The sequence below is a fragment of the Dipodomys merriami genome, unplaced genomic scaffold (assembly GCF_024711535.1).
Source record: "Dipodomys merriami isolate MVZ:Mamm:240054 unplaced genomic scaffold, mDipMer1.0.p SCAF_60, whole genome shotgun sequence".
In the NCBI taxonomy this organism is placed as follows: domain Eukaryota; kingdom Metazoa; phylum Chordata; class Mammalia; order Rodentia; family Heteromyidae; genus Dipodomys; species Dipodomys merriami.
The window spans coordinates 294,095-317,915 of NW_027206180.1; the positions used below are offsets into that span (position 1 = coordinate 294,095).

At 52.8% G+C, this 23,821-nt stretch overlaps 1 protein-coding gene across 1 annotated transcript in view; it reads right to left on the reverse strand.

The window, feature by feature from the left end:
• Positions 1-5,507: 5,507 nt before the first annotated feature.
• LOC138814503 (xylosyltransferase 1) overlaps positions 5,508-23,821 on the reverse strand; it is a 156,013-nt gene continuing 137,699 nt past the window's right edge. The window contains exons 8-12 of the mRNA XM_070003402.1: positions 21,567-21,743; positions 19,700-19,968; positions 14,882-15,077; positions 12,834-13,167; positions 5,508-11,661 (exon numbers count right to left, since the gene is read on the reverse strand). Of these exons, the coding sequence (XP_069859503.1) occupies positions 11,339-11,661; positions 12,834-13,167; positions 14,882-15,077; positions 19,700-19,968; positions 21,567-21,743 (1,299 nt within the window). The 3' untranslated portion in view covers positions 5,508-11,338. The remainder of the gene's footprint in view (positions 11,662-12,833; positions 13,168-14,881; positions 15,078-19,699; positions 19,969-21,566; positions 21,744-23,821) is intronic.

The window sequence follows — 23,821 nt, forward strand, 5'->3', positions numbered from 1 at the left end:
GCTGGCCTGCTATTCTCCCATTAAATTCTGGCTCTTCACACATCCATGAGGGCCGGTTCCTCCGCAAACTCTGTCTTCAGCCCTCTGAGGACAGCAAAGCAGCCTGCACTCCAGATGATCGGGAACTTCTACCTGCTCGCCGCTTCCCACGAATGGGCTCCCGCGCCCAGAAGAGAGAGTTCAGTCTGCTTCCCAGCCATGTGTTTGGCTCCATGAGCCTCTCTGTCTGCGCATCCAATTTCATGAAAATTAGATTAATGAGTGTTAATTGGCAGTGGCTTGGCAGGTGTCAAACGGAACAGGAGTCTCTGGGCACCAGGGTTGGATCGCAGTGCTGTGGGGCGCTGGGTTTCCCCACGGGAGTCCAGAACACGGGTGGCTTGCGGTAGCTCCATCCAGCCCACTCCCAAGGGACAGACCTGGCCATGGACAGGGGACACTGCAATGGCCGGGGGCGGGGCGGGGGGCGGCTTGCTTGTCATCCATTGGTCAAGAGTTTTGGTCACTTCAGTCACTCATGTGTATATTCATTCATTCCCTCATTCATTTCTTCCCTCATTCATTCGTTCCCTCATTTTATCACTCATACACTCATTCATTCATTCACTCATTTATTCACCTCTCACTCATTTACTCATTAATTTCGAATGCCTACAATATGCCATGATCTCTGTTGAGGTCTGAAGAACAAGCAGCAGACAAAGCAGGCGGGGTGCGGTCCTTACAGCGCTCACCTTGTTGGTTAACATGGACCAGATGATGACAGTATACCAAGCAGTGTTTACACCTGCTACCTTGTTCTCTCCATGAAGTCTGAGAAAAAGTTTCCCCTTACCCTCCCCCCCACTTTTAAAAATTGTTATTGCTAGACTGGGAAAGTGGCTCAATGGTAGAGCGTTTGCCTCACATGCATGAGGCCTTGGGTTTGATTCTTCAGCACCACATAAGCAGAAAAAGCCAGAAGTGGCGCCGTGGCTCAAGTGGTAGAGTGCTAGCCCTGCGCTGAAGACCTGAGGGACAGCGCCCAGGCCCAGAGTTCAGGCCCCACGACTGACAAAAATAATTTGTTATTAAGGGATACATAAAATGTACAAGTTGTGCATAGTGACGAGGTCTAGAGCAGGGTAGCTGAGGCCTGATGCCCAGCTACTTGGGAGGCAGAGCGAAGAGGATCGCAGTTTGAGGCTGACTCAGTGAAACTATAAGCGTGTATCTGAAAAAATAATGAAAAACAAGCTTAAGGCATGGCTCAAGGGGTAGAGCACCTGGCTAGCAAACATAAGGTCCTGCAGTTCAAAGCCCAGTAGAGCTAAAAAGGGAAAAAGGAAAGGAAAAGAAGATCCTAGTGAAACCCACTTAAAAATTGCAGGTGGGATAAAATTGAATATGATCCAAGTAGATTATATGCATGTATGGAAATAGCACAACAAAACCTCCACCTCGCACAATTAAGGTGTTCTAAAACAACACAAACACAGAATAGGTTAAAAAAAAAAAAAGCCCTGCAACTATAATTGGGTGCTATGTGAGATTTGATATATGGTGCATTGCACTTACCAACTTGACAGTGAAAACTTTAAAAATCCCCCTTCTGGAGATACTTGGTATATTATTCCCATCTTTTTTTTTTTTTTTTGGTCGGTCCTGGGCCTGAACTCTGGGCCTGGGCGCTATCCCTCAGCTCTTCAGCTCAAGGCTAGCGCTCTACCACTTGAGCCACAGGGCCACTTCTGGCTTTTTTCTTTTTGCTTATGTGGTGCTGAGGAATCGAACCCAGGGCCTCATGCATGCAAGGCAAGCGCTCTGCCACTGAGCCACCTTCCCAGCCCTCTCATCTTTTTTTTTTGGTCAGTTGTGGGGCTTGAACTCAAGGCCTAGGCATTGTCCCTGAGCTTTTTTTTTTTGCTGAAGGTTAACGCTCTACCACTTGAGCCACAGCTCCATGTCTGGCTTCTTTTTTGGTGCTTAACTGGAGATAAGAGTCCAATAGGCTTTCTTTTCTTGGGCTGGCTTCAAACCAGGATCCTCAGGTCTCAGCCTCCAGAGTAGCTAGGATAGTAACTGTTATTCACAAGGCGCAGATGGGGAAACGAGGTCCGTAAGAGATCAGGGGGCCTGAGCCAACTCTGCCCCCGTGAGCCCATGATTATCTGGAGGTGCAGTTGGAGGAGGCGTCTCTGTTTTGCAGGAGGCACTGGAAGCTGGGAATTACTGCGCTAGGCTCCTTCCTGAGGCTTCAAAAGCATCTGTTTCTTCCCACTCAGTCTGCCGCGTAGCCCCCCCCCCCCCCCCCGTGCTTTCTCCTGCCTCCCTCACCTGCCCCACACATCTGCTGAACACAGCAGGCCAGCCAGCCGCAGCCTGCAGCAGGAAGGAGCTCGCTGGCGGGAGGGGTCTGGCGCCTGCTCAGCAGGGAGGCCGCAATGATGATGCCCTAAGAGAAGCGTCCTGGCGAGGGGTGTTGCTCTTTACTGCAGGGGCACAGGCCCTGGTGTATGGTGTGACTTCGAACCAGCCACTCCAACTGGCAAAGGGCAGTTTGTTTAACATGATTTAAGACAGGTACGGGAGCTGGGCAGAGACCATGTGGGCACTTGAGGAACAGCAATGGATTGGACTGGCCAGTTGAGAAACCACCCGAGCCTTATATTGGCTTGGGCGGTAGATGGGCATCTGTTGTTTCTGCCGTCCAAAGCCATCCTCTCCTTCTGGGCATAAGCACTCTTATGATAAGGATAGGCCTGCCAATAAAAAATTCCAACCAATCCTGTGGCCACAGGGGTGGGCACATGACTCAGCCTTAGCCAATTACAGCACCTCACTTTCCTGATCTCTGTGATTTAAGAGCCATCTCTTTGGCAGTAAGGACAAAGGACATGATGATTTTCAAACCATGGAGTTTGGAGGAGAAGCTAGCAGGGAGTTAGCTCTCTATAAAAGACACTAGATTCAGGTTGAGGGGCTCAAAAGGTTGAGCACTTGCCTAGCAAGCATGAAGCTCTGAGTTCAAATCCCAGTTCCATATTGTATATATGTATGTATGTATGTATGTATGTATGTATGTATGTATGTATGTATGTATGTATGTATGTATGTATGTGTGTATGATGTATGTATATTTGTTTGTATATTTTCATGCAAATGCCAGTTCCCTTGTACAACTAATATATGCTAATAAAAAAAAATCAGACACTAGACCGAAACTGGGTCCAGCACAAATATAAAATGGGTGCCAGGGGATATGGAGGCTCTGGTCTAGCTCTTGAGTCAGCCTCAGGCTGCCTTGGTTCCTGCATTCTGCATTGCGATTCCATCATCCAGAGATCCGTGATTCAAGAGACCTTCTCCTGACGAAGCATCAGAGGGTTGGGTTAGTGCTGCTTGCTGGTGGACGAATCTTCATTAGCCCCCAAAAATCATCTGTTGAGACCATTTTCTTCTCAGATTTCTTTGTGGCACCTTATGCATTCTGTACGTGCGCTGGGCAGGAGGCATGCTGTGCGATTCCACAGGCAAGTTCACCCTGTCTGGACTTGAAGTGGCCCCAGTGGCCCTTGGGGCCTCTTTCTCATTCCTTTGGCAGCTGGGGGAAACTGAGGTCCATCTCAGGAAAGAGAATTGCTGGAGTCACACTGGAAGTCAGTCAAAACCAGGGGCTGGGGAAAGGCTTGGTTCTCAGCCCAGTACTCCAATCAGAGTGTAAGAACAAGGGAGCAGACATGCTACCTATGCCATGCAAGCTTGACCTCAGCCCAGCCATACCCCCTCTCAGTCAGCCGGAAATGTCTTCCATTCAGACTTCCAAGACACACGAGGTTTTGTTTGGTCTTACTCTCAAGAGACCGCTGGACTAGAATACACCTCCTAGCATCTGGCAGAAATACAAGCCAATCCCACAGAAAGCCTGGATGCTTTCGGTCAGAGCCATGGCCTTCCAAGCCTAGTGGTCTACACATTTCCTGGAAACCCCTCCCCCCCAAAAAAGAGGCTGTCTGGTTGGGTTAGAAATCACTGCTAAGTCAGAACTTTCTGCTCCAACTCTAGTAACCCTACAGTTCCTCAATTTATAAAAAGTCTCTTTCAGCTGGGCGCTGGTGGCTCACTCCTGTAAGGAGGCTGAGATCTGAGGATCATGGTTCAAAGCCAGTCTGGGCAGGAAAGTCCAAGAGACTCTTACCTTCAATAAACCACCAGAAAACTGGAAGTGGCACTGTGGCCCAAGTGGTAGAGTGCTCATCTTGAGCTGAAGAGCTCAGGGACAGTGCTCAGATCCAAGGTTCAAGCCCCACGATTGATCAAAAAAAAAAAAAAAAGTCTTTTCATGCTATACAGGTTTGATGTTCAAATTTCTTTGGGAGGGAAAAAAAGGTTCCTCTCCAAAAAAAGGGGGAAAAAATACAACTGGATGTTGGGTGGGAACTGGGCTATGCTCTTCATGTCTGCACTTGAAATCTAGATCTAGTAAATAATCAGAAAAGAATTCCAACCAGCCCTGTGGTGACCCAGGCCCAGAAATCTCATTATTGGTGGCAAAACGCAGGTTTAGGCTTTGAATAGCAAATGTGATTGGCCAGAGGATGGGTATAAAGACAGTATCTTGGATAACCATGGATCCATCATGCTAAGTACATGCTGGATAAGTGACAGACAGAGCTGTTTTCTCCCGATAACTTGTCAAATTCTCACTGAGGAGCAGGTAAGCTCTAAGCACTGGCCTTGGTGACCACGAGTGGCTGTGGGGAAATCTCTTTACCTGTCTGGCCCTCTGTATCTTCCCCTATGGATTGAAGGAACTAATATTTAGATTTTCCCAGAGGCATAGCAGAGCTTCTACTTATGGACTTGTTACTCTAAGGTTGAGTGCTCAAGCAGATACATTCTCATTAGCTTAACAATATAGATGCTGGTTTCTTTTCAAAGGGCGGTCTCTGGTCAGATACTTCATGTGGCTCTTGAGGAGTCCCAGGCTCTTTCTACATTGTGGCTCTTCCCTCCTGTATGTTGCTGGCATATGTCTGGAGAGAGCACGGAATAAGCCACATATGTGAATGTACTGAATCAAGACAATTCAAAACATCTGGGCTGGCAAATGAGGAATGATTGAGGGAGAAGAGGCTCTGGTGAGGGGTTTGATGGGCCAGTTCCAATGGTGTTCTACCTACATCTCATTGGTCAAAACTCAGTCATGTGGTCACACACAAGAACAAAGCAGTCTGGGAGATGTAGTCCAGTAGAGAGGGAAGGAAAGCAGGCTTGTTAGGCAACCAGCCCGTTGGATCCACCAAAGTATGCAGAAGGCAGTCCTACCCCAGCCCAGGAAATGGCCTCTAGGTGGGGAGATGGCCGCAGCCTTTATATAAGGAAGCGTGTTCACAATTGTACTCCTGCTGGGAAAGACGTTAAATGATCACCCCAGCCGTCATGGTACACAGATGAAAGAATGCAAGGTCGACTTAAGACAGACAAAATGACAGGGAAAGGAAGCCAACATAGGTCCAAAAAGACAGTATCTTTTTTTTTTTTTTAATTTTAAAATTCTGCATCTGAAAACACAGTATGACAGAAAGCATCTATGTACACCTGCGGTGTTTTTGGTATGATACAGTATTTAATACATCCACTGTTTTCTGCAAGAATGTCGCTTTGTCGGACAAACTCCCCTAGACCAAAAAGAAAAATGACAGCTAAGGCACAATTTTGTTGTTGTTGTTGTAGTTGTTTTTCTGATCAATGAAAAGACAGAAAAAGTGGGAAAGTGGGCAGGTAATGAAATTGCTTCGGAGAATCACATTCTATCTCGAGGAAAAGCATTCGGATGATTAGAACTTTGTCAACTCCAGAGAGTTCGAAATCTCTTAAAATACTCCTTTAAATAAATAGCAAAATATCTACATCTTTCAGTGTGTGCCGTGTGAATTCTCTCTTCTTCTTCTTCTTTTTATTTAAAACTTTATTTACAGCTTCTCTTTCGCTTTTAAAATCAATACATTACAAAATAGTTCTGTACAGTTTTATGCATATCATGATCTATAACAAAATAGTTATTCTTTTTTCTTTAAAACTATATCACCACGTCTTTGAAAACAATGAAGGCGACGGTAATAACTTATCGAGAGACATCCCCTTCACACAAATACCCGAAGCAATGCCGTGGGCGACATCAACTGAACACAAAGGGACGGACGACTCGGACCACTGCGCTGGGTTCCAGTGAGTTTCCTGTGAGAACCCCCGGGGTTGTCTTTGGCTCCCATCAGCACGGGGGGGTGGTGAGGGGGGGGTCAAGGATGGCATCCGAAGGCGGGGGGGGGGGGCAGAGCTGGTCCCTTTGAGCACTCAACCTACTGGGAATCTTCAATGCTAGCACTTTCCAGGCAGGGAGGACAGAGAGCCACAGGGAGAAATCTCCTGGTCCACCCCTGGACAAACCCCGTGAAGAAGTCACCCAGTCTTGTGGGGAGGGGGAGACTGGAAAGGTGCTCAGATCCATCATGGTACCAAGGAACGGAGCTGGCTGAGGGAGAGCTGCTCACCCCAGGCTTCATCCCGCCCAGAGGGAAACCGCACCAAGCTCCTCCTCTGTGCCAGCTGTTTTCATCTCACCTGTGAGCCCCATCCCACAGGAGTTCCGGAGGCGGGGCTGCTTTCTGGGGTGGGGTGTGGAGGGGGAGGATGGCAGCTTTCCCCAAAATAATGTTAAGGCCACATTTCAAAAAAAAAGACCAAAAAACAAAGGAAAAGCCTAAGGCTTTGTTAGGGGTATGTGGGAGAGGGGGAGGGGAAACATAACCTGACAGAAAGAGAAGACCTGCTGGGGATGGGTGCGGGCGTGCTTCCGGCAGGGAGGGGGCGGGGAGAGGCCACTTCCTCCCTGCATGGGGCAAGGACAGAACCAGAGACAACGCGAGGGGTGCACAGGCCACACGTGACGGTCCCCTCGGTCTCAGGAGGATCCTGTTCAGTATCTGGTTTGCAAGGTAATAATAATGATACTAATACTTCAAGGTTCGAGAGACGGAACTGAGGAAGAGAGAGGAGAGAGAAAGAGAGAGAATATTTGCATAGATTGTATTCAGCCCCAGAACACCTGGACATCCCAGCGGCCCCCCCCCCAGGTAAACTTCTCAGCAGACACAATGAGGTAGCACCTGTGGTTGACCCTATGGGGCAAAGGAAGGGAACTGAGGCAGAAGCAAGAGGGCTCCCCTTGAGCAAGCATGGCTCCTGGTGCCTTCCGAAAGAAGCTTCTAGAAGTGCCAATGTGACTGTCAGGACATTGAGATCTGGAGAGAGGCCAGCTGCTTCCCCACCACTCCTTCTTCCAGACTCTGGCTGGGCCACAGCAGCCGGGTTTGATGGGATCCCAGGAGACAGGGGCAGGGGTGGGGTGGGGAAGAGGCATCTGCGTGGGAACGCAGGGGGCTGCGGTCTGGGCCTCTGAGACATGGGGGTACCAATGGGCCGGCCGTGAGTCGGGCTCTGTGATGGAGATGTGCAGTCAGCGTCTGAGCTCCCTGATAAGCCAGTGTGAGGTACTCCTTTTGCTTCTCCCTCATGCTGGTTCCTTCTCTTTACATCACTTCGCCAGCAATGTCTGCATGGAATTACGAATATTCTTTCCTTTGCCTCAATTCGGCTAGGAAAAAAAATAAGTAGCTGACACTGAAAAACTCAAATCTCCTGTTAAAATCTGGACTTGTGATTTCTCTTATCCAAGTGGAAGATTCCACTGCTCTGAGCTAGCATTTTGTTGTTGGTGGTGGTGGTGGGGTGGGTCTTGAACTCTGGACCTGGGTGTGGTCCCTGAGCTTCCTTGTGTTCAAGGTTAGTGCTCTACCATTTGAACCACAGAGCCACTTGCGGTTTTTGAGTGGTGAATTGGAGGTAAGAGGACTTTTCTGTCTGGGCTGGCTTTGAACCATGATCCTCAGATCTCCTGAGTATCTAGGGTTACAGGCGTGAGCCTCCAGGACCTGGCTGAGCTGGCATCCTTACACAGAGTGACAAGCTGGGGCTCAGCCTCAATTGCTCTTTCTGGATGGGTCCTTTGCAGGGTCCTCTGTTTTCCAGAAATGCTTCCACACATGCATGCTCTGGGCCTTGCTAAGTACTCGCGACTCCTACCACCGAGCGCGTGCTTTATCTGGCATGCCTTTGTTGCGCTCTCTAGGTAAGCCCGTGGACAGCCGTTTCTAAAACATGTCCTCCCTGCAAATGCTGCTGGGGACCTGGTATCTCGAGCCCCCAGGGAACGTGAAAGGGGCATCCTTGCTCACCACCCCCAACTCCCGAGGGCCGCCGATCTTGCCTGCTTTGTCTTCCTTCCATCTGAAAACCAGGCCATTGTTCTTACACGGCCAGCTTGGGGTGAGAGACTGCACTTTTTTTGAGGGGGGGCGCTGTGTGGTCTTGCTCCCCGTCTCTTTCCTCCTCCAGTTGAATTCACAAGTTAAACAGAATGGGAAAGAGTGAGGAAGACTCTGGCTTGGACCAGCTCTTCCTAAAGCAAGGGTGTCTCCTGCGAAGGCTGCTTCGTGCAGGACATGGGCAGTGAGCCCTTCACACTCTGCCTTCTCCCCAGGAGTCCAGACCTCGCCTCGCATCTCTGTCTCTGGGGCCTGAGCCCTGGCCATTCTGTCCTCTATAGGTGGTGCCTCACTCACGCTTTTCTTTTCTTGCTCATTCTGGTGCTTGAACTCTGGGCCTGGGTGCTGTCCCTGAGCTTCTTTTGCTCAAGGCTAGCACTCTACCACTTGAGCCACAGCTCTACTTCTGTTTTTTTTTTTTTTTTTTTTTTTGATAGCTAATCAGAGATAAGAGTCTCACAGCCTTTCCTGCCTGGCTGGCTTCGAACCATGATCCTCAGATCTCAGTCTGCTGAGTAGCTAGGATGACAGGTATGAGCCACGGTCCCTGGCTCTCATTCATGCTTTTGAAATCACCAGGGAGCCATGGCTCAGGGCTGCCGGCGTTAAATAGCAAGACTCCAGAACATTCCCCATTCCTCTAGGAAACCACGTGTTCTCTCATCACGGTGGGCTTTGCTGGGAATTCTTTTCTCTTTTTTTTTAAAAACCAAATATAAGACTACAGAAATGTTCTCCGGTCCAACAACAGAGGGGTCAAAGAACAACGCCCCCCCTGCCCCTTTTCACACCAATGGCGTGTGAGCAAATGGTGGTGAGCAAAGCCCGAGGGGAGGAGGGTGGTCCCCAGGGAAAGCCAGCACTGAGTGAGCAGGGACCTTCCAGCACCTTCCAGGGCTGCGTTCCTAAAGTCACCGAAGATCACATGGCAGGAAGCACCAGCACAGAGAAACCCCAGGCCCGGGACAGCTCAGGGCAAGGGAGGTTGTGTGCTGGACCCGGGGACTTATAAACCCACGTGGAGATGCCACGGGCCATGGGCCAAAGCCACGAGGCCCTCAGAACCCCCATGGCTGCCTCCCGAGTGATCCTGACCCCCCTCCCAGCCAGTGGGCCTGGAAAACCCTCAGTGGAGCAAGTGGGGGTGTCCCTGCAGTCATCTCACCCCATCTCTCCCCAAGCCTTCACCCTGGCACGTCCCTGTGTTGGCAGCCCCCCCTCCCCGTGGCTCAGAGTTCCCTGTCTTGGGTTTGGGGGGACAGGGCCAGTATGAGGAAGAGCAAGGCTCAGATGATCTGGGAGGAACCCACTCCACACTGGGGGGGGGCGCTATCACCCCTACTTTACTCTGAGGATGAGGATGGAGGGCAGAGGTGGAAAGACAGCAGCAGCGGGGTGTGGGGGGGGGGAGGATGGGAATGGGAGAAAGGAACGGAGCCTTTTGTGAATAAAGGCAGCTTCAGTTAGTAAGATAACATAATTGACAAGCTGTCAAAACAGCACCTACTAATTAGTCATTGACTAAAACATATAAATAATAAATATCTGGAGTTCCCTCTCTGTGTCCTCCGTTGCTCACGGGTGAGGGCAGCGGGGGAGGGCGGGGGTCAGGCCACCACTGGGCCCGGCCGCGAGGGACTCGAGGACTGACCGGCTTGCCTTGGGAAGCGCAGCATGGCTCTCCCCAGGGAGCCCTGTCATGGTGGGGGAGGGGCTGGAGGAGAAAGGGGGGCCCCTGGGGGGGGGTGATCCTCGGGTTAGAGGGCAGCGCCCTCTCCCCCCAGAGTGCCCATGGCAAGAAACGCTTTCGGTTTCTGTGAAGGTAAGCAACGAATGACAGCTGTTGTTTCTTCGTGTGGACAAGCCTCTCTCCCTCTGTTGGAACTCGGCTTCTGGGTTCCAGGGGGCGCGTGTCTGGGTGGGCCGTGGGATCCTGAAGGTAGGATGTTGAAACCTGACTCTGAAATGCCTTCCTTGGGGTGGGAGAGGTTCACGGTGGGCCCGTGTGGCTTGCTCGTTGCCAGCAGCACCGAGTCACAAGCACTTAGGGGGTCCTGGCCTGAGGGGAGGGGCCCGTGGCAGGCGGTGGGTGTTGCTGTGGACCCCCAGCTCAGGAGCTGCTCCAAGCAATGTGTTGGGGAGGTCCCCCACTCCCCCACCTCCCATGCCCTTTTTCTAGGACTGGAGGTTTCCCCGGGACCCAAGCTCAGATGCACGCCCCCCAGCCCCCTGCTCTGTGGGTGACAGCTATGGGGGAGATGGGTCTCCAGTCAGCCTCTGGGGGGAAGTTGGTGGAGGGTGGGAGATGAGAGTCTCCAGGCCTGCTTCTGTCCCTGACCAAGACCCCAGGCTGTGCCCCAGTGACTCCCCAGCCAGAGTGTAGGGAGAGGAAGGGGCAGGGCTGGTGCTGGAGGCCCCACGGTCTGGGCAGTGCTGGTCCAACTAGGTAACGTGGTAGCCCTTGGTCAGGAAGAGGTACCGAAGGACTGACCAGCCGGGCTGGGCCACAGAGGGGACCCCTCAAGGGGAACCCTGCCCCCCCTGACTCCTCAGCCCCCACGGGCCTGAGGGGAGCTCAGCCCACGGTGAGCTTCCACGCCTGGTGGAGAGCACAAAATCCTGCTGTTCAGCATCAAAGTTTGAAACTCACTTGTGGGGACGGGGCAGGTGGGGGACAGGGATGATCAGGGGTTGGGGAGATGGGAACCTGTGGGAATGAGGTCAACCAGAAGGGAGACCCGCCCGCCCCCTTCGCAGAGGCTAGACGCCCAATGCGGGCCAAGCCAGCGGCGGCTTCCGAGGCTCCATCACCCTACGGGCTCGTGGGGTACCCTGCCCGGAGGATGGGGGGAGTACCACCTCACCTCGCCCGGGGACGGGAAAGGCCGAGGTCCAGGCCCCACCGGCCGCCTCTGGCTGCTCCTCCACCGGGATCAGATTGTGGGTTTTTTTTGGGGGGGCCCGCGCCGGGGCTACCTGAGCCGGCCGTCGGGTTTGACGGCCCCCAGCTCTGACTTGGGGTCGGGGCTGAAGGAGCTCCAGGCTGTCTGGCTGCAGGCCGGCACGGTGGGGCAGGCGGAGGGGCTCACGGAGCACACCTCCATGGCCGTCCACATGGCGCCCACCAGCGCGTCCAGCCAGCCCTCCAGGGCTGCGCCCGTGGACGCCGCGTTCCTCCGTGCCTGCTCCACCTGGGCCGGGCTGACGGGCAGGCCGAGGACCGGGTTCAGGCTCTGGAAGCTCTGCTCCATGTAGGCACTGCGGGGGGGCCCATTGTGCAGCTTCAGCGCCTCCTCTGAAAACCGAGGGGACAAGGATTAGATTAGAAGCGCAGCTGACGGGGCGCCTCCTCACACCGTAGTGGGCCCTGTGCTGGGCACAGGGCATCACCTCACGTAATAAACAAATAAATATGTGATATGTACATATTATAGTATATATATTTGGTGGCATTGGGGTTTGAACTCAGAGCCTTCAGTCCCTTAGTACTTGAATCATGTCCTCAGACTCTTTTTTTGCTTGAGTTCATGTTCAGATAAGGTCTCCCACTAGCCCCAGACTGTGATCCTCTCTTACTTCTGCCTCTCATGTATATACCTCTCAGGTATACACCCCTCTCTCTTCCCCTGCTGACATCATTTTCCTCCTGTCTGACAGGAAGTGTTCCTGGGTTTGTGACTCTGGGAGAGGAACAAGCCCAGATCCAGCTGGCCCTCTAGAACCTTTGTCACAGACCCAGCCTACCGCGGGGCCAACACAGCTGGGGAAAAAAATTATATCTGTACAGACCCTGAATGGGTTGCTTTAATTCTTGTCCTTGCTCCCTCCGCAATACAGCGCAGCCGCTATTTGCACACCATTAGCGTGCTATTAGAGCAAGTGGAGGTGATTTATATTTGTAGGTTATAGGCAAACGCTCTGCCACTCGGATGTGAGTGTTCAGAGAAGCTCCCAGAGACATTTCCCACAGACGGCCGGCTGTATGGTGCAAATGGAGGGAGCAGTGTTTTGAGGGGTCCCGTTTTGGGAGTCTGTCTTAGGCCAGTCTGTCCATCCACCCTCACAATGGACAACACCGGTAGGAAACGCACTCGCCCGTGCTCTTCTCTGGGGCTGGCTGCTCATTCACCCCAATCTCGGCTTAGGAGAATCGTGTATTGAAGAACACGATTCCCATGCCCACTACGATTTCTACACAGGAAACAGTACTCTGCTGGGACTCCATCTTGTTGGAAATACAATCCAAACTCTGAGGCCGGCCAGTCATGCTGGATACAACCTCAGCGGTGCAGGGAGGAGCCCGCGTGGCTGTCCAGGGCAAAGAGCCAGAAAAAGAAGCTCAACCCAGTGACTGTTGACTGCTCTGCCAGGCGGGCTGCATGGCCCATGGGTAAGCACCCTGTCTGAAAAGTTCCCAGGGTCCCACCAGTCGATCTATTTTTCCTGCAGGAGCATGGAGGTACTCACCCGGTTTGATGGGCTGCCTGTTGGAGAAGGTCAGAGGGGCCACGAGGAATTTGGTCTCAGCCACCGGCACCCAGTGGTGGAGAATTTTCACCGTCCAGACCCCAGGTCTCAGGGGCAAGTTCAGGGGAGGCTTGTAGTGCGTGAACTCTGCGGTGGACTCGATGAGGATGTCGTAAGTGGCGGCGATGATGTTCACGGGGTCCACCCACACGATGGTCACGGTCACGTTGGGCCCCTTCCCCCACCTCTGCATCCCCACCGGCTCATCCATGGGCCCCAGGAGCCCCCCGAAGTTGCGGAAAAGCCTCTCCTTGGCATCCCAGTCAGTGCCCACCTGAAACGGGGAAGCTGGTCAGTGCTGGGGCCTCTGGTCAGCCGGTCAGCTGCCGGCGTGGGGCTGGGGCTGGGCCCAGGGAGGCCTCGGGATGCCTAAACCCATTTCACAGATGAGGAGACTGAGGGGCCGGCCATGCTTAGGCGTGGCTGCCCAGCTGTGGAGTGGGGCTGGGGTGTGACGGGACCTGGACGGCTCCAACTCAGCCGTGGCACCCCGGGCCTGGCGCACAGCCTGGGCTTTGAAGCAAAACCCCAAATATTTTTGGAAATAAGAATGTGTCCACCAAAAGTGGCCGTGAAGCTACCCTCAAATCAAAGCCCCTGAACCATGCAATTCTGCACACCCCATTAAATCTATAGCATGCCGGGTCCCAGGCCTTGTGGGTAAGGGGCTGTCCCTCAGCCTACATCACATTTATTTTGTTTTTTTTTTTTTTTCAAAGCAAACTCTGTGTGTGTGTGTGTGTGTGTGTGTGTGTGTGTGTGTGTGTGTGTGTGAGATGTAGAAAAACTGAAAACTCTCACGCCAGCATCGCTTTTTCTGTCGAGGCTGATGGGGGTTTGAGGAGTACCAGCGAGCTCTTTGCAGTCCACGCCGTGGACATTCATAGAGCTGGGCCTACCAGGCCTGTGGCAGTAATGTCTCGTCACAGGCTGGCCAAAATCAAGGGTCACTGTGGAAGGTCACCCAGTGGCAGGCAGGTAGAGAGTCAGCTCCCAGACCCTCAGCACCTATCTCTTTAACGGGACACTAATGTCCTCAGTGGGTCACCAGAATCTGCAGGAGCATGGTCAAATGGGGGGCGGGGGTGGGGATTATCCAGTGAGCATCTGTGGTGGCTCAGACCTAACCAATCCATTCAGAGCCATCGCTGAAAAGGTTGGCTTCACGAGAAACTCCCATGCATGCCCATATGCCATGGGGGTCTACTGAGCACGGAGAGGTTGAACAAAGTGGGACTGGGGGGCGCTAGAGAAGGACCAGCAAGGGAAACGGAAGCAGGTGAGACCCTGTCTCCCATCTAGGCCAAGCTCCCTCCTCCCACCCGCCCATCCACCACTCCTCCACTGACTGATGGTGCTCACACGGAGCCAGCCCCAACACCAGGAAGTGCGACCACAAAAACACACCACGCATTTGTGCCCAAGGAAACCGGGAATCAATTCTGAACTCTTCCGCTTTCTAGCAGTGATGTAGGGGAAAAAAAAAAATCTCAAAATCTCCATCGGCCTCCATTTCCCAATCTGTAAAAAGATGGTACTAATGCCACCTTTTCATTAGCAAACTGGTTTGCTACTGGCCCATTACTAACACCTGTTAGGACCTAAAAAAAAAAGGCTAAGCTGGGCACTGGTGGCTCACACCTGTAATCCAAGCTACTCAGGAGGCTGAGATCTGAAGATCGAGGTTCAAAGCCAGTTGGGGCAGGAAAGTTCGTGAGACTCTTATCTCCAATGAACCACCAGAAAACCGGAAGTGGTGCTGTGGCTCAAGTGGTGGAGCGCTCGCCTTGAGCTGAAGAACTCAGGGACAGCTCCCAGGCCCAGAGTTCAGGCCCCATGACTGACAGAAAAAAAAGTAGGCCAGGTTGTTCTATCCACTCATGCTGTGACCCTCCACCCTGTGTTCAGGGCCATCTCCTCCCTCCGGCAACCCAAGAAACACAAGGTCCATGTAGAAGACAGCGTGTGTCCCAGTGCCTGGCTCTTACCTCAGAGAACTGGAGCCTCCCGAAGTCGCTTGGGGGGCTGGCGACCTTGAAGACTTTCTTTGGCATCACCCACGTCTCCAGAGTCTCAAGCTTGCTCACACCCAGGTTGGTAGCATGGTGCTTGATCAGGAAGCCCTGGAAGCGGTCAGCAAGGAAGTAGAGGTGGACGGATGCCGGGTGGCCCATTGGGTAGTACCTGAAAACACAGCTCACAGGTCAGGGACTCCCAAGTAGCTGGGATTTCAGGTGTGCACTACTCTGTCCAGCTTCTTACCACGTTCTTCTGCGGCGTCAGTCTAAAAACTACTGCCACTGTATGGCTGATCTTAATTACGAAGAACTTTTTGCTGAGTTATAAACGTAAAACATGCTGACTGTAGGAAAGCACAATAGAGAAAATAAAATGACTCCTTTTGATGCCTGTTCCCATAAATAACATTGATTCACAGACACGCATTGAGTCCTCTGGAGCAGAGACTGTGTGTGAACACAGCTTATCGATGACTTTCCCTGCAGCCTCATTTTTATGTCTCCATTTGCATAAATTACATAGCTGCATCTTGCCTTTGCTCCATGGGACTCCTCAAGCCTTAAAATATAGATTGTGTGTGTGTGTGTGTGTGTGTGTGTGTGTGTGTGTGTTTGCATGTGTGGGCATGTCTTATGTATGTTTTTAGGCATGCCTGTCTACCATTTATCATTATCTGTAGTCTAAAACAGCGCTGTGTTAAACTTCCTCCAGCAAAGTTATGTTTGGAATGTTTCTTTCTGTATGTGCGTGTGTGTATTTCTCTATTGGTAGTTCTGGGATTTGAATTCAGAGCCTTGCATTTGCTGGGCAGCTGCTCTACCCCTTGCGTCGGGTCTCCAGTCCTATCCTGCTGTTGCTACTTTCAAGTAGGGTCTCTCAGCACGGGGCTGGCCTCATCCACACCGTGTGCTGGCTGGAATGGGAGGAGGAAGCAAGGTCTAGATGGTTGGAGAAGAGCTGGGAGCGGGGAGCGGGAAGCGAGGGGAGGAGAAAGGTTCCTTTTCCTTCCTGCTTGTAAAATAAAAAGCTGTTGCTTGGGCCACCTATGAATTTGCCCAGCACTGATTCCCTCATTACTTTCTGCTGTCCTCACCCAGCTACATGCCTCGTTTTGGAGCTGGAGTTTTTCCATCTTTCTGTCCTGTTAAATGGCTGGGGAAGCCGCCTTCCCATGGTGCATCTGTGCGCAGCACTGACTGGAGGCTGGGGAAGGGTGGGGGCAGGGGACCCTAGGAGGAAACCCCCCCGGTGTGAGCCATGGAGACTCACACCAGTGCTCAGATCTAGGAGTCCCAGCGGCAGGAGGTCACAGCAGGGCTGGGACATGGAGTTTCTGGAGCTGATGGTGAGGCTTCGGGTCTGTCCTAGCCACCCATGCAGTGGCGGAGACCACATGGGACTGGTTGAGCACCTGAAGCTCGGCCTCGTGGTGGAGGAATGCCACTTCCCCTTGCGTTTCACCTCAAATGGCGCTGGTGGCTCACGGTTATAGACGTCCCCAGGGCTCGGGGCCTTGTCATCAGAGGGCTGTGCAGCTTTCCTCACACCCAGGAGGAAGACGTGATTCTTCTGTCCCCTGACTCCCCTGTGGCATGTGGGACTGACTGCCATTTTGGCATGAGGCTTCTAGAAGCCTCCCTTGGGTCCCCGGGGCTTTCTCGCATTCTGTTTCTGATTTCTCTCTTGGAAAGTCAGGAGATTTGGTTGCAAACATGTCCCCCAATCTACGGGACTGGAGGCGGGTGTGGCGGGCGCCCCCTGCAGGCAGCATGCGGCACTGCACACACCGCCAGCTGGCACTGAACCGAGCTATCTGTAATAAATACGGCTCTACCTTCCAGTTTCCTTACATTTAAGGCCGCCATTCCAGGCATTCCTGCAATGCACATGTGTCGCTTCATAATGAGAAAATGAGTCAATGCACATTATTTTTAATAAAAGGTCAACATGGTGGACTGGAAATACACATAGGCATAAAATGCCTAGAGGAAAAAAACCCAGGCTCTGCTTCTGCTCTCTGTTTCTTGCCTTTGGGGAGAAGGGTCTTGATTTATGTGCAGTTCTGATTCATAAATGTACGGCTTTGCCCACAGCAAGGCACGTGGTCCCATAAGAGTTAAAAAAAAAAAACAAATCAAAGAAGCCCAGGCCAAAGGATTACAGACCTGAGGGACATGGTGGATTGCTTTATTCTAAAGCTAGTGCCAGGGGAGAATCCCAACAACCCTAAATAAATTGGGGGTGTCTTTTGGAATTTCCTATCAGCTCATTCATCTTCTGAGCTCTAGGAAGCCTGGGATTAAAGCCTGTCTTGCAGGATGGGCCGTGTACGGAGGTGACACGCTTGTGCGCCAGCTGTCCACTCTACCGTAGAGGGCAGGGGAAAAGGACCCCCGGGGACCGCAGCCACATACCAGGGGTGGGCCAGAGGTCACATCCCTGGGATACGTTCAGCTGGGGAGAGGTTATGGGGCTGTCAGAGGGGAACCCCGAAACAGTATTAGAAAGTAGGTGGTGTTTAGGATGGTCCTTAGGATGATGGCAGTCACAGCAGGCTGTGAATAAAGATGGCGGCCAGTGACTCACTCACCCATGAGATCCCCTAATGGTGGCCTGTGCAGGACCGGGCCCTCGAGCATGGAAGACGTCAGGCAAACCTGGATACTGTTACTCAGCTTAAAACCCATCCGGCCCCTTTTGAGCATTTTCTCCTCTGAGCTTTACAGTTATGTTGTCCAGGGAGGGTGGTGAATAATACTCTCGTTTCACACATGGAGAAACTGAGGCTCAGAGTAGCTCACGATTAGCCTGAGGGCCACTGCTAGAAAGCAGAGGTGAGCTCACAATGCAGGTCCCAGGTCCCTGGCCTACTCTACCCTAAGCAGACCTGTGAGCAGGGAGAAGGCCAGTTAGGTAAGGAAGTGGTAAACCTGGTGGCCGCTGCCCAGCAGAGGGTCTGCTGGGGACAGACCAGGGGCAGGCAGGAAACCTACCCGTGTCTCAGAGAGTTGTGGGGAAGGAGCCTTCCTTCTGCTTTCTTCCCTAAGAAGAGGAGGGAGGGGAACAAAAGGGGCACAGGAAGACAGGCCCGGTGACAGGGGACTGTGGCTCAGAGCTCATTTCTTTTTTCACTGTGTGGTTAAAAGGAAGCTAGGAGAGGAGAAGGGGCGGGAAGAGAGGCAGCAAGGAGAGCGATCAGAGGCACGTCTGCGAATCTCTCCTAAAGCAATAATCAGAAAAGAGAATTAAAATAAAACACCCCAGTTTTTTTTTTTTGCAAATATAGGATTCATCAGAAGAATAAAATAATGTCATTTGCAGGGAAATGGACGGCACTAGAACAAATCATGTTAAGCGAGGTAAGCGCATGTTCTCCCTTGATATGTGGAGGTTAGATCTGAAATGTGCTGGGATGTGACAAATTACACAGGATTCTAGATAGTCACATGTAGTGAGACCCAAAGAGGATAGTCTTAGGAGGGAATCACAAAGGTGCAATACCCAAGCACCTCTTCATATGTGTATAACATCACACACATTCTGAAATGAACTCCAGAGCTATGGAAACAAAGGACTCTTTTCTTACTTTGTTTTTTTCTTTGTCTGATGGTTCTGTATGCTTTACCTTCTATAGGGTGTATTCACATGCATCTCTGTGGGAGGGTAAGGGGGAGGGCACAGAATCGGAGGAAAACATGTGAAAGGGGGCATCATTGGAGCCCACTGGCTGCACTGGACATTGATGAAAGTGAACTATGCAACTCGTGGGTGGAGAGGGGAGGGAGGGAATGGGAGAGAACAAGGGAACAGATGACGCTGTACGAAAGGAAGGGTACTCATTACCAGACACCTGGAAATGTCACCCCTCTGCCTGTCACCTCTATAATAACAACGAAGTAAATTAAGAAGATATATATAGGATGTATCAGAACCTTGCTCACCACAGGGAAGGGTCTGGGCTCTCTTCATTGGACAGAACGGGGACACTGAGACCCTCAGGGTTGTACGGGGAGGGGAGGGCACCAGATTCCTGCTGCCATGATGTCAATGTCCGTCAGAGAGGACAGGAGGAAAAGCCGGCGCAGGGAAAGGGGTGGCTGGCTGCGGGGATTTTGCTCCCCCCCCTTCCTCCTCCCTCCCTCAAACTCTAGAACATCCTTTAAAAAAAAATAATTGCCCGCTCATGGGAGGTGAGCTGATTCTAAGAGCTGGTGGAACATCTTAGAATCAGAACTCTGCCTTTTAATGACTGATTGAGTTATATTTTTAGGTGGGAGAATGACATTATAATTATATATACATATATACATTTTAAAGGACACCCTATTTTTTTAGAGGTACCTATTAAAGTATTTATGGCGGGAATTGATACCCGTGTCTGGGATTCCTTCCCACTGCTGGAGAGGAGCAGGGGCGGCGGGGAGGGGGGGCAGGTAATGATGGCGGTCGATGGCTTTAGGGCTCTACTATTTTCCCCACCTTGTATGTATTTGACACCTTCCATCATGGAAGGCTGATTAAAAAACCCTTAAGTTGCTTTGTTTTGTGTTTCAGGGTTACCTGTCATTTAAGACTACCCCAAGGGCACACAAGGGTGGCATGCATCTGTCTTAAAGCCATGGGCGATCAGCTGATCAGGTTGCGTCATAACCGGAAGGAACTGCTGGGGGCAAAGGTCAGGGGGAGGTGGAGGCAGGGAGGCAGCGATGGAGGTGGCGGGTCAGCCACTGGGGTCCCCGTGGGGAGGACGTGGGGAGGGGCAGCGGGCCGGGATTCCCGGGGCTCACCTGCAGCTGCTCTCCTGGGCGTCGGCGTGCGGGGCGGCCGCGGCGGCCCGCCGCAGGCCCAGGCGCGTGAAGGAGTGCAGCAGGCCGAGCATCACGTCGCTGAGGCTGTGCACGCCCTCCGGCTCATCGTAGATGTTCTCCCAGTAGGCGCGCAGGCCCGGCGTGCCCGCGGGGTAGTTCCCGTACAGGTAGTAGTCCAGCTGCCCGATGATCTCCTGGTTCACCACCGCCTCGAACTTGCGGGCAAAGAAGGTGGGCCGGGCTGTCTGCTGTGCTCACAGATTGAAGAGGGAAAGGGCGTCAGCAGGTGCTGGGGAGACCACCCTCCCCTTCCCACGGCGAGGGGCACAGGGATCCAAACCCCTGCTCTCACACACCCCTGCTCTCACACCGGCGGACCCCTCTGTGTCGGGAGGGGACTTGAGGACCCAAGCAGTCCATGCCTGGAGGGCATGGGATGCCAGACACCTCGGCATCACGTAAACCACGGCTATATCCACCGAGTCCTCAGCTCAGCTGTGAGTGGGGAGGAGGAGTTCCAGGAATTATTCATCGAAGGGCACACACACACACACACACACACACACACACACACACACACACACACACACACACACACACACACACACACACACACACACACACACACACACACACACACACACACGGACGAGCCGGGGCAAATATAGCCTGGGGATGTGTCTTAGGTGGCCAGGAGGATGTGTTGAAACAGAACTCTCTGGCAGCGTTTAAGAAGTGGAAGCTTCAGGCAACCATTTCTGGTTTCTTGTGTTTACACGCACAGTCTCAGACTGTACTTAGGAGGGAGAGATCTGCAGATCACAGCCAGGAGTCTGAATCGCTAACAGGCTTTAGCAGTGGCCTGACCCCTGACCAAGCTAACTCCGCTTCCCCTCTCTCTTTCTCTCTCCCTCTCCCTCTCCCCCCTCCTCTCTCTCTCTCTCTCTCTCTCTCTCTCTCTCTCTCTCTCTCTCTCTCTCTCTCTCTCCCTCTCTCTCTCTCTCTCTCTCTCTCTCTCTCTCTTTCTCTCTCCTTCTGGTCATTCTTTCTTTCAGGCTTATTCTTTCTTTATTTCTTGGTGGTTTGCTGGTGCAGGGGGAGGGGCGCGGAACTCCTTAGGCTGACATTCTTTGGCGCCGTGCCTCCAGCCCTGCTTTTTACTGGTTATTTTTGAGACAGGATCTCACTTCCAGCCTGGGAGTGTTGTCTGAGCTGCAATTTACCTATGACAAGTGCACTGCTAAATCTAGTGGAATATTTGTTTAAAAAAAAAAAAAAGAACTTATTTTGGGGTCCACACGAGATGGTGCTTGCCTGTCAGGAGGTAGGAGGCAGAGATTGGGAGAATCAGAGTTCAAGGTCAGTCAGTCCCAGCTCCAATACACACACACACACACACACACACACACACACACACACACACACACACACACACACACACACACACAGTCAATGCCCCATCTCAACCAGCAAGCTAGACTAGACTACAAGAGTGTTCAAACATATGCTGCTACTTTCCTAACCTCTATCCAATAGGGACAGCCGGTGTCAGTCCCCAGGATGGCATCTATATATTTTTTTTTTGGGGGGGGACTGACTGAGGAATGTTCTAGAGGGTTGTGATTTGAAAGGGAGTACAAAGGAGCAGCATGGCCTTGGAAATAGATCCTTGAATAAGGCTTTTGCCCTTCCTGTGCCTCAGTTTCCCTGTAAGATGGACTATGAGCATGCACAAAGTACATCCTGTGAGGCTGTTGTGGGGTTGATGAACGGTCTGAACCTCCCTGGCAGCAGGGGCTGTGGGAGCGCAGGCCCGGGCGGAGCCTGGGGCGGGCGTCGGGCTCACCTGGAAGCGGAGGAAGTCCTGCGGCTTGAAGTCGTTGGGGGAGCAGCCGCACCAGTCCACGATGTGCTTGTACTGGCACTTGCAGCCCAGCTTGCGGTTCCAGTTGGTAATGCGCAGGTTGTTGTCCACCATGGTGTCGCAGTGGGGGCCATTTTCCAGCACCGTGTGGAAGAAGGACTGCCGGGTGGGGAGAGGGGCCAACCTTAAACCTCCTGTCCTCCCCTGAGTACGTGGGTCAGGGCCTCTCAGTGGAGCGGGGTCCAGCTCTGGGACAGCTGGCCTCTGTCCTGAGCGGTTGGTTCGACTCGGGAGCTGGCTACTCCCCGGAGTGCCATCTTTAACCCATGCCTACAATCTGACATCAGGACGTCCCACGGCTCAGGGTGTCTGCTGTCTGCCCAGTAGACAGCCAGGGCCTCTCAGGGCTGTCAACACATGGGGATGGGAGGCAAACATGGGAACATCTCCCAGGACACCATGGGCTAGGGAGGCTCAGACCTCTGGGTCTGAGGGAACGTGGGCACAACCACCAAAGGGTCCAGACTCTGCCAGCCACGAGGGAGGGAAGACACACAGGGGTACATAAACCTGGGGCAGAGGTGCCCCAGATCCCTGCCACACACACAGTGTGACCACAGCCAGGGGGCTGGGGGGGGGGCGGGGAGGACACTCCAGAGGGGCTCGCTGTCCATGGTGCTGAACTAGGCCGCGCAGTGTGACCACAGGGGAAGGGCTGCTGTCCATGGTACTGGACCAGGAGCCATGATTCGTCGTATAGTCTAGGAGGTCAACCTCTGAGAAAGAGGCAATGGCCAGAGTGGAAAGACAGCAGAGAGGAGGCACAATGGTTGGAGCTGCTGAGATTTTTTCTTTTTGACAGAGTAACAAGGAGAAAGGTGAGGCCAGCCTACAGGAGAAGACAGCCCTCCCCCGCCCCAGCCCCCCAAGGGAGGCTGCCGGGGACGTGTTTGTGGGCGCAGACACTGGTGTCTCCTCAGCTAGTCCCCAGAGGCGTGTGGGAGAAGGGAAGGCTGAGTGGGCGACAGACTTGGGGGACAAGGGAGGAAAGGTAGGGCTTACGGAGTCCTGGGCACCAGCAGTGTGGCCAGTGTCTTGACAAAAACAGCCAGACTCCCAAAGAATCTCCTCTAAAGGGTGGGTGGGAAAGATGAAGCCACTGCACCACCCCTGTGGGTCCCCGGGACACAAGGTGCCAGGCCAGCCAGCCTGGATGGTGTCCTGGTCCACAGAGACACGCCTTCCCCACCAAGTGACAGGAAGAGAACCGGTTCCCAACCACACCCCCTCCTTCCCCACCATGCAGTTTCCCCAGGGATCATGGATGACAGGGCATCAGAACTGAGAGAAAAGGGAGAATTCTGCTGATGTAGGATTAAAAGCTGCAACTTAACATATGTGAAAATCACTACATGAGCCGCCTTGCTCTGGTCTGGGCTCAGGCCAGCCGCATGCTGGGGGCTCACGCCTGTAAGCCTAGCTACTTAGGGGGCTGAGGCCTGAGGATCACGGTTCAAAGCCAGCCTAGGCAGATAAGTCTGTGAGACTCTTACTTCCAATTGACAACTAAAATGCCAGAAGTGGAACTATGGCTTAAATGGTAGAGCACTAGCATTAAGCACAAAAGCTCAGACAGCACCTAGGCCCTGAGATTAAGCCCCAAGACCAGTGCACATGCGCTCTCTCTCTCTCTCTCTCATTCTCTCTCTCTCTCTCTCTCTCACACACACACACACACACGGAGACCACATGGTTTACAGCTGGGGGCCCCACTAGGGTGTAATGGGGGCTCAACCATGAAGCTACAAGCTCAGTAGCAACAGATCCAGCTGTGCTGCCCATGCAGATCTGGGAACATCATTTCTAGACTGGTCTGGGTTGATTTAGGACGGGCTGCCATCTGAGACAATGGGAGTTTCCCACCCTGGGGGCCAGTAAGTGATTTTGGGCTCCCTGAAGCTCTCCATGGGACGCGAGGCTGTGGCCTGAGTAGATGACAAGCAAGAGGGTTGTGCAGGAAACACAGCTGGCCAGCTCTGGGATGGCTCGGGTGTCTGGGGTGTGACTACTTCCATCAAGGACTGAAAAGGGATTGCTGGTGCTGACAGGTGGTCATTATGTAATTGGTAGCTGTAGAGGGTCTGGATGAAGGTCAAGTGGATCTGTCTACCTGCTCTGGAAGGGTCAGCAAGTACAGCTGTGCAGGCTTTCTCCTGCAAGATTCCCCGGAGGCATCG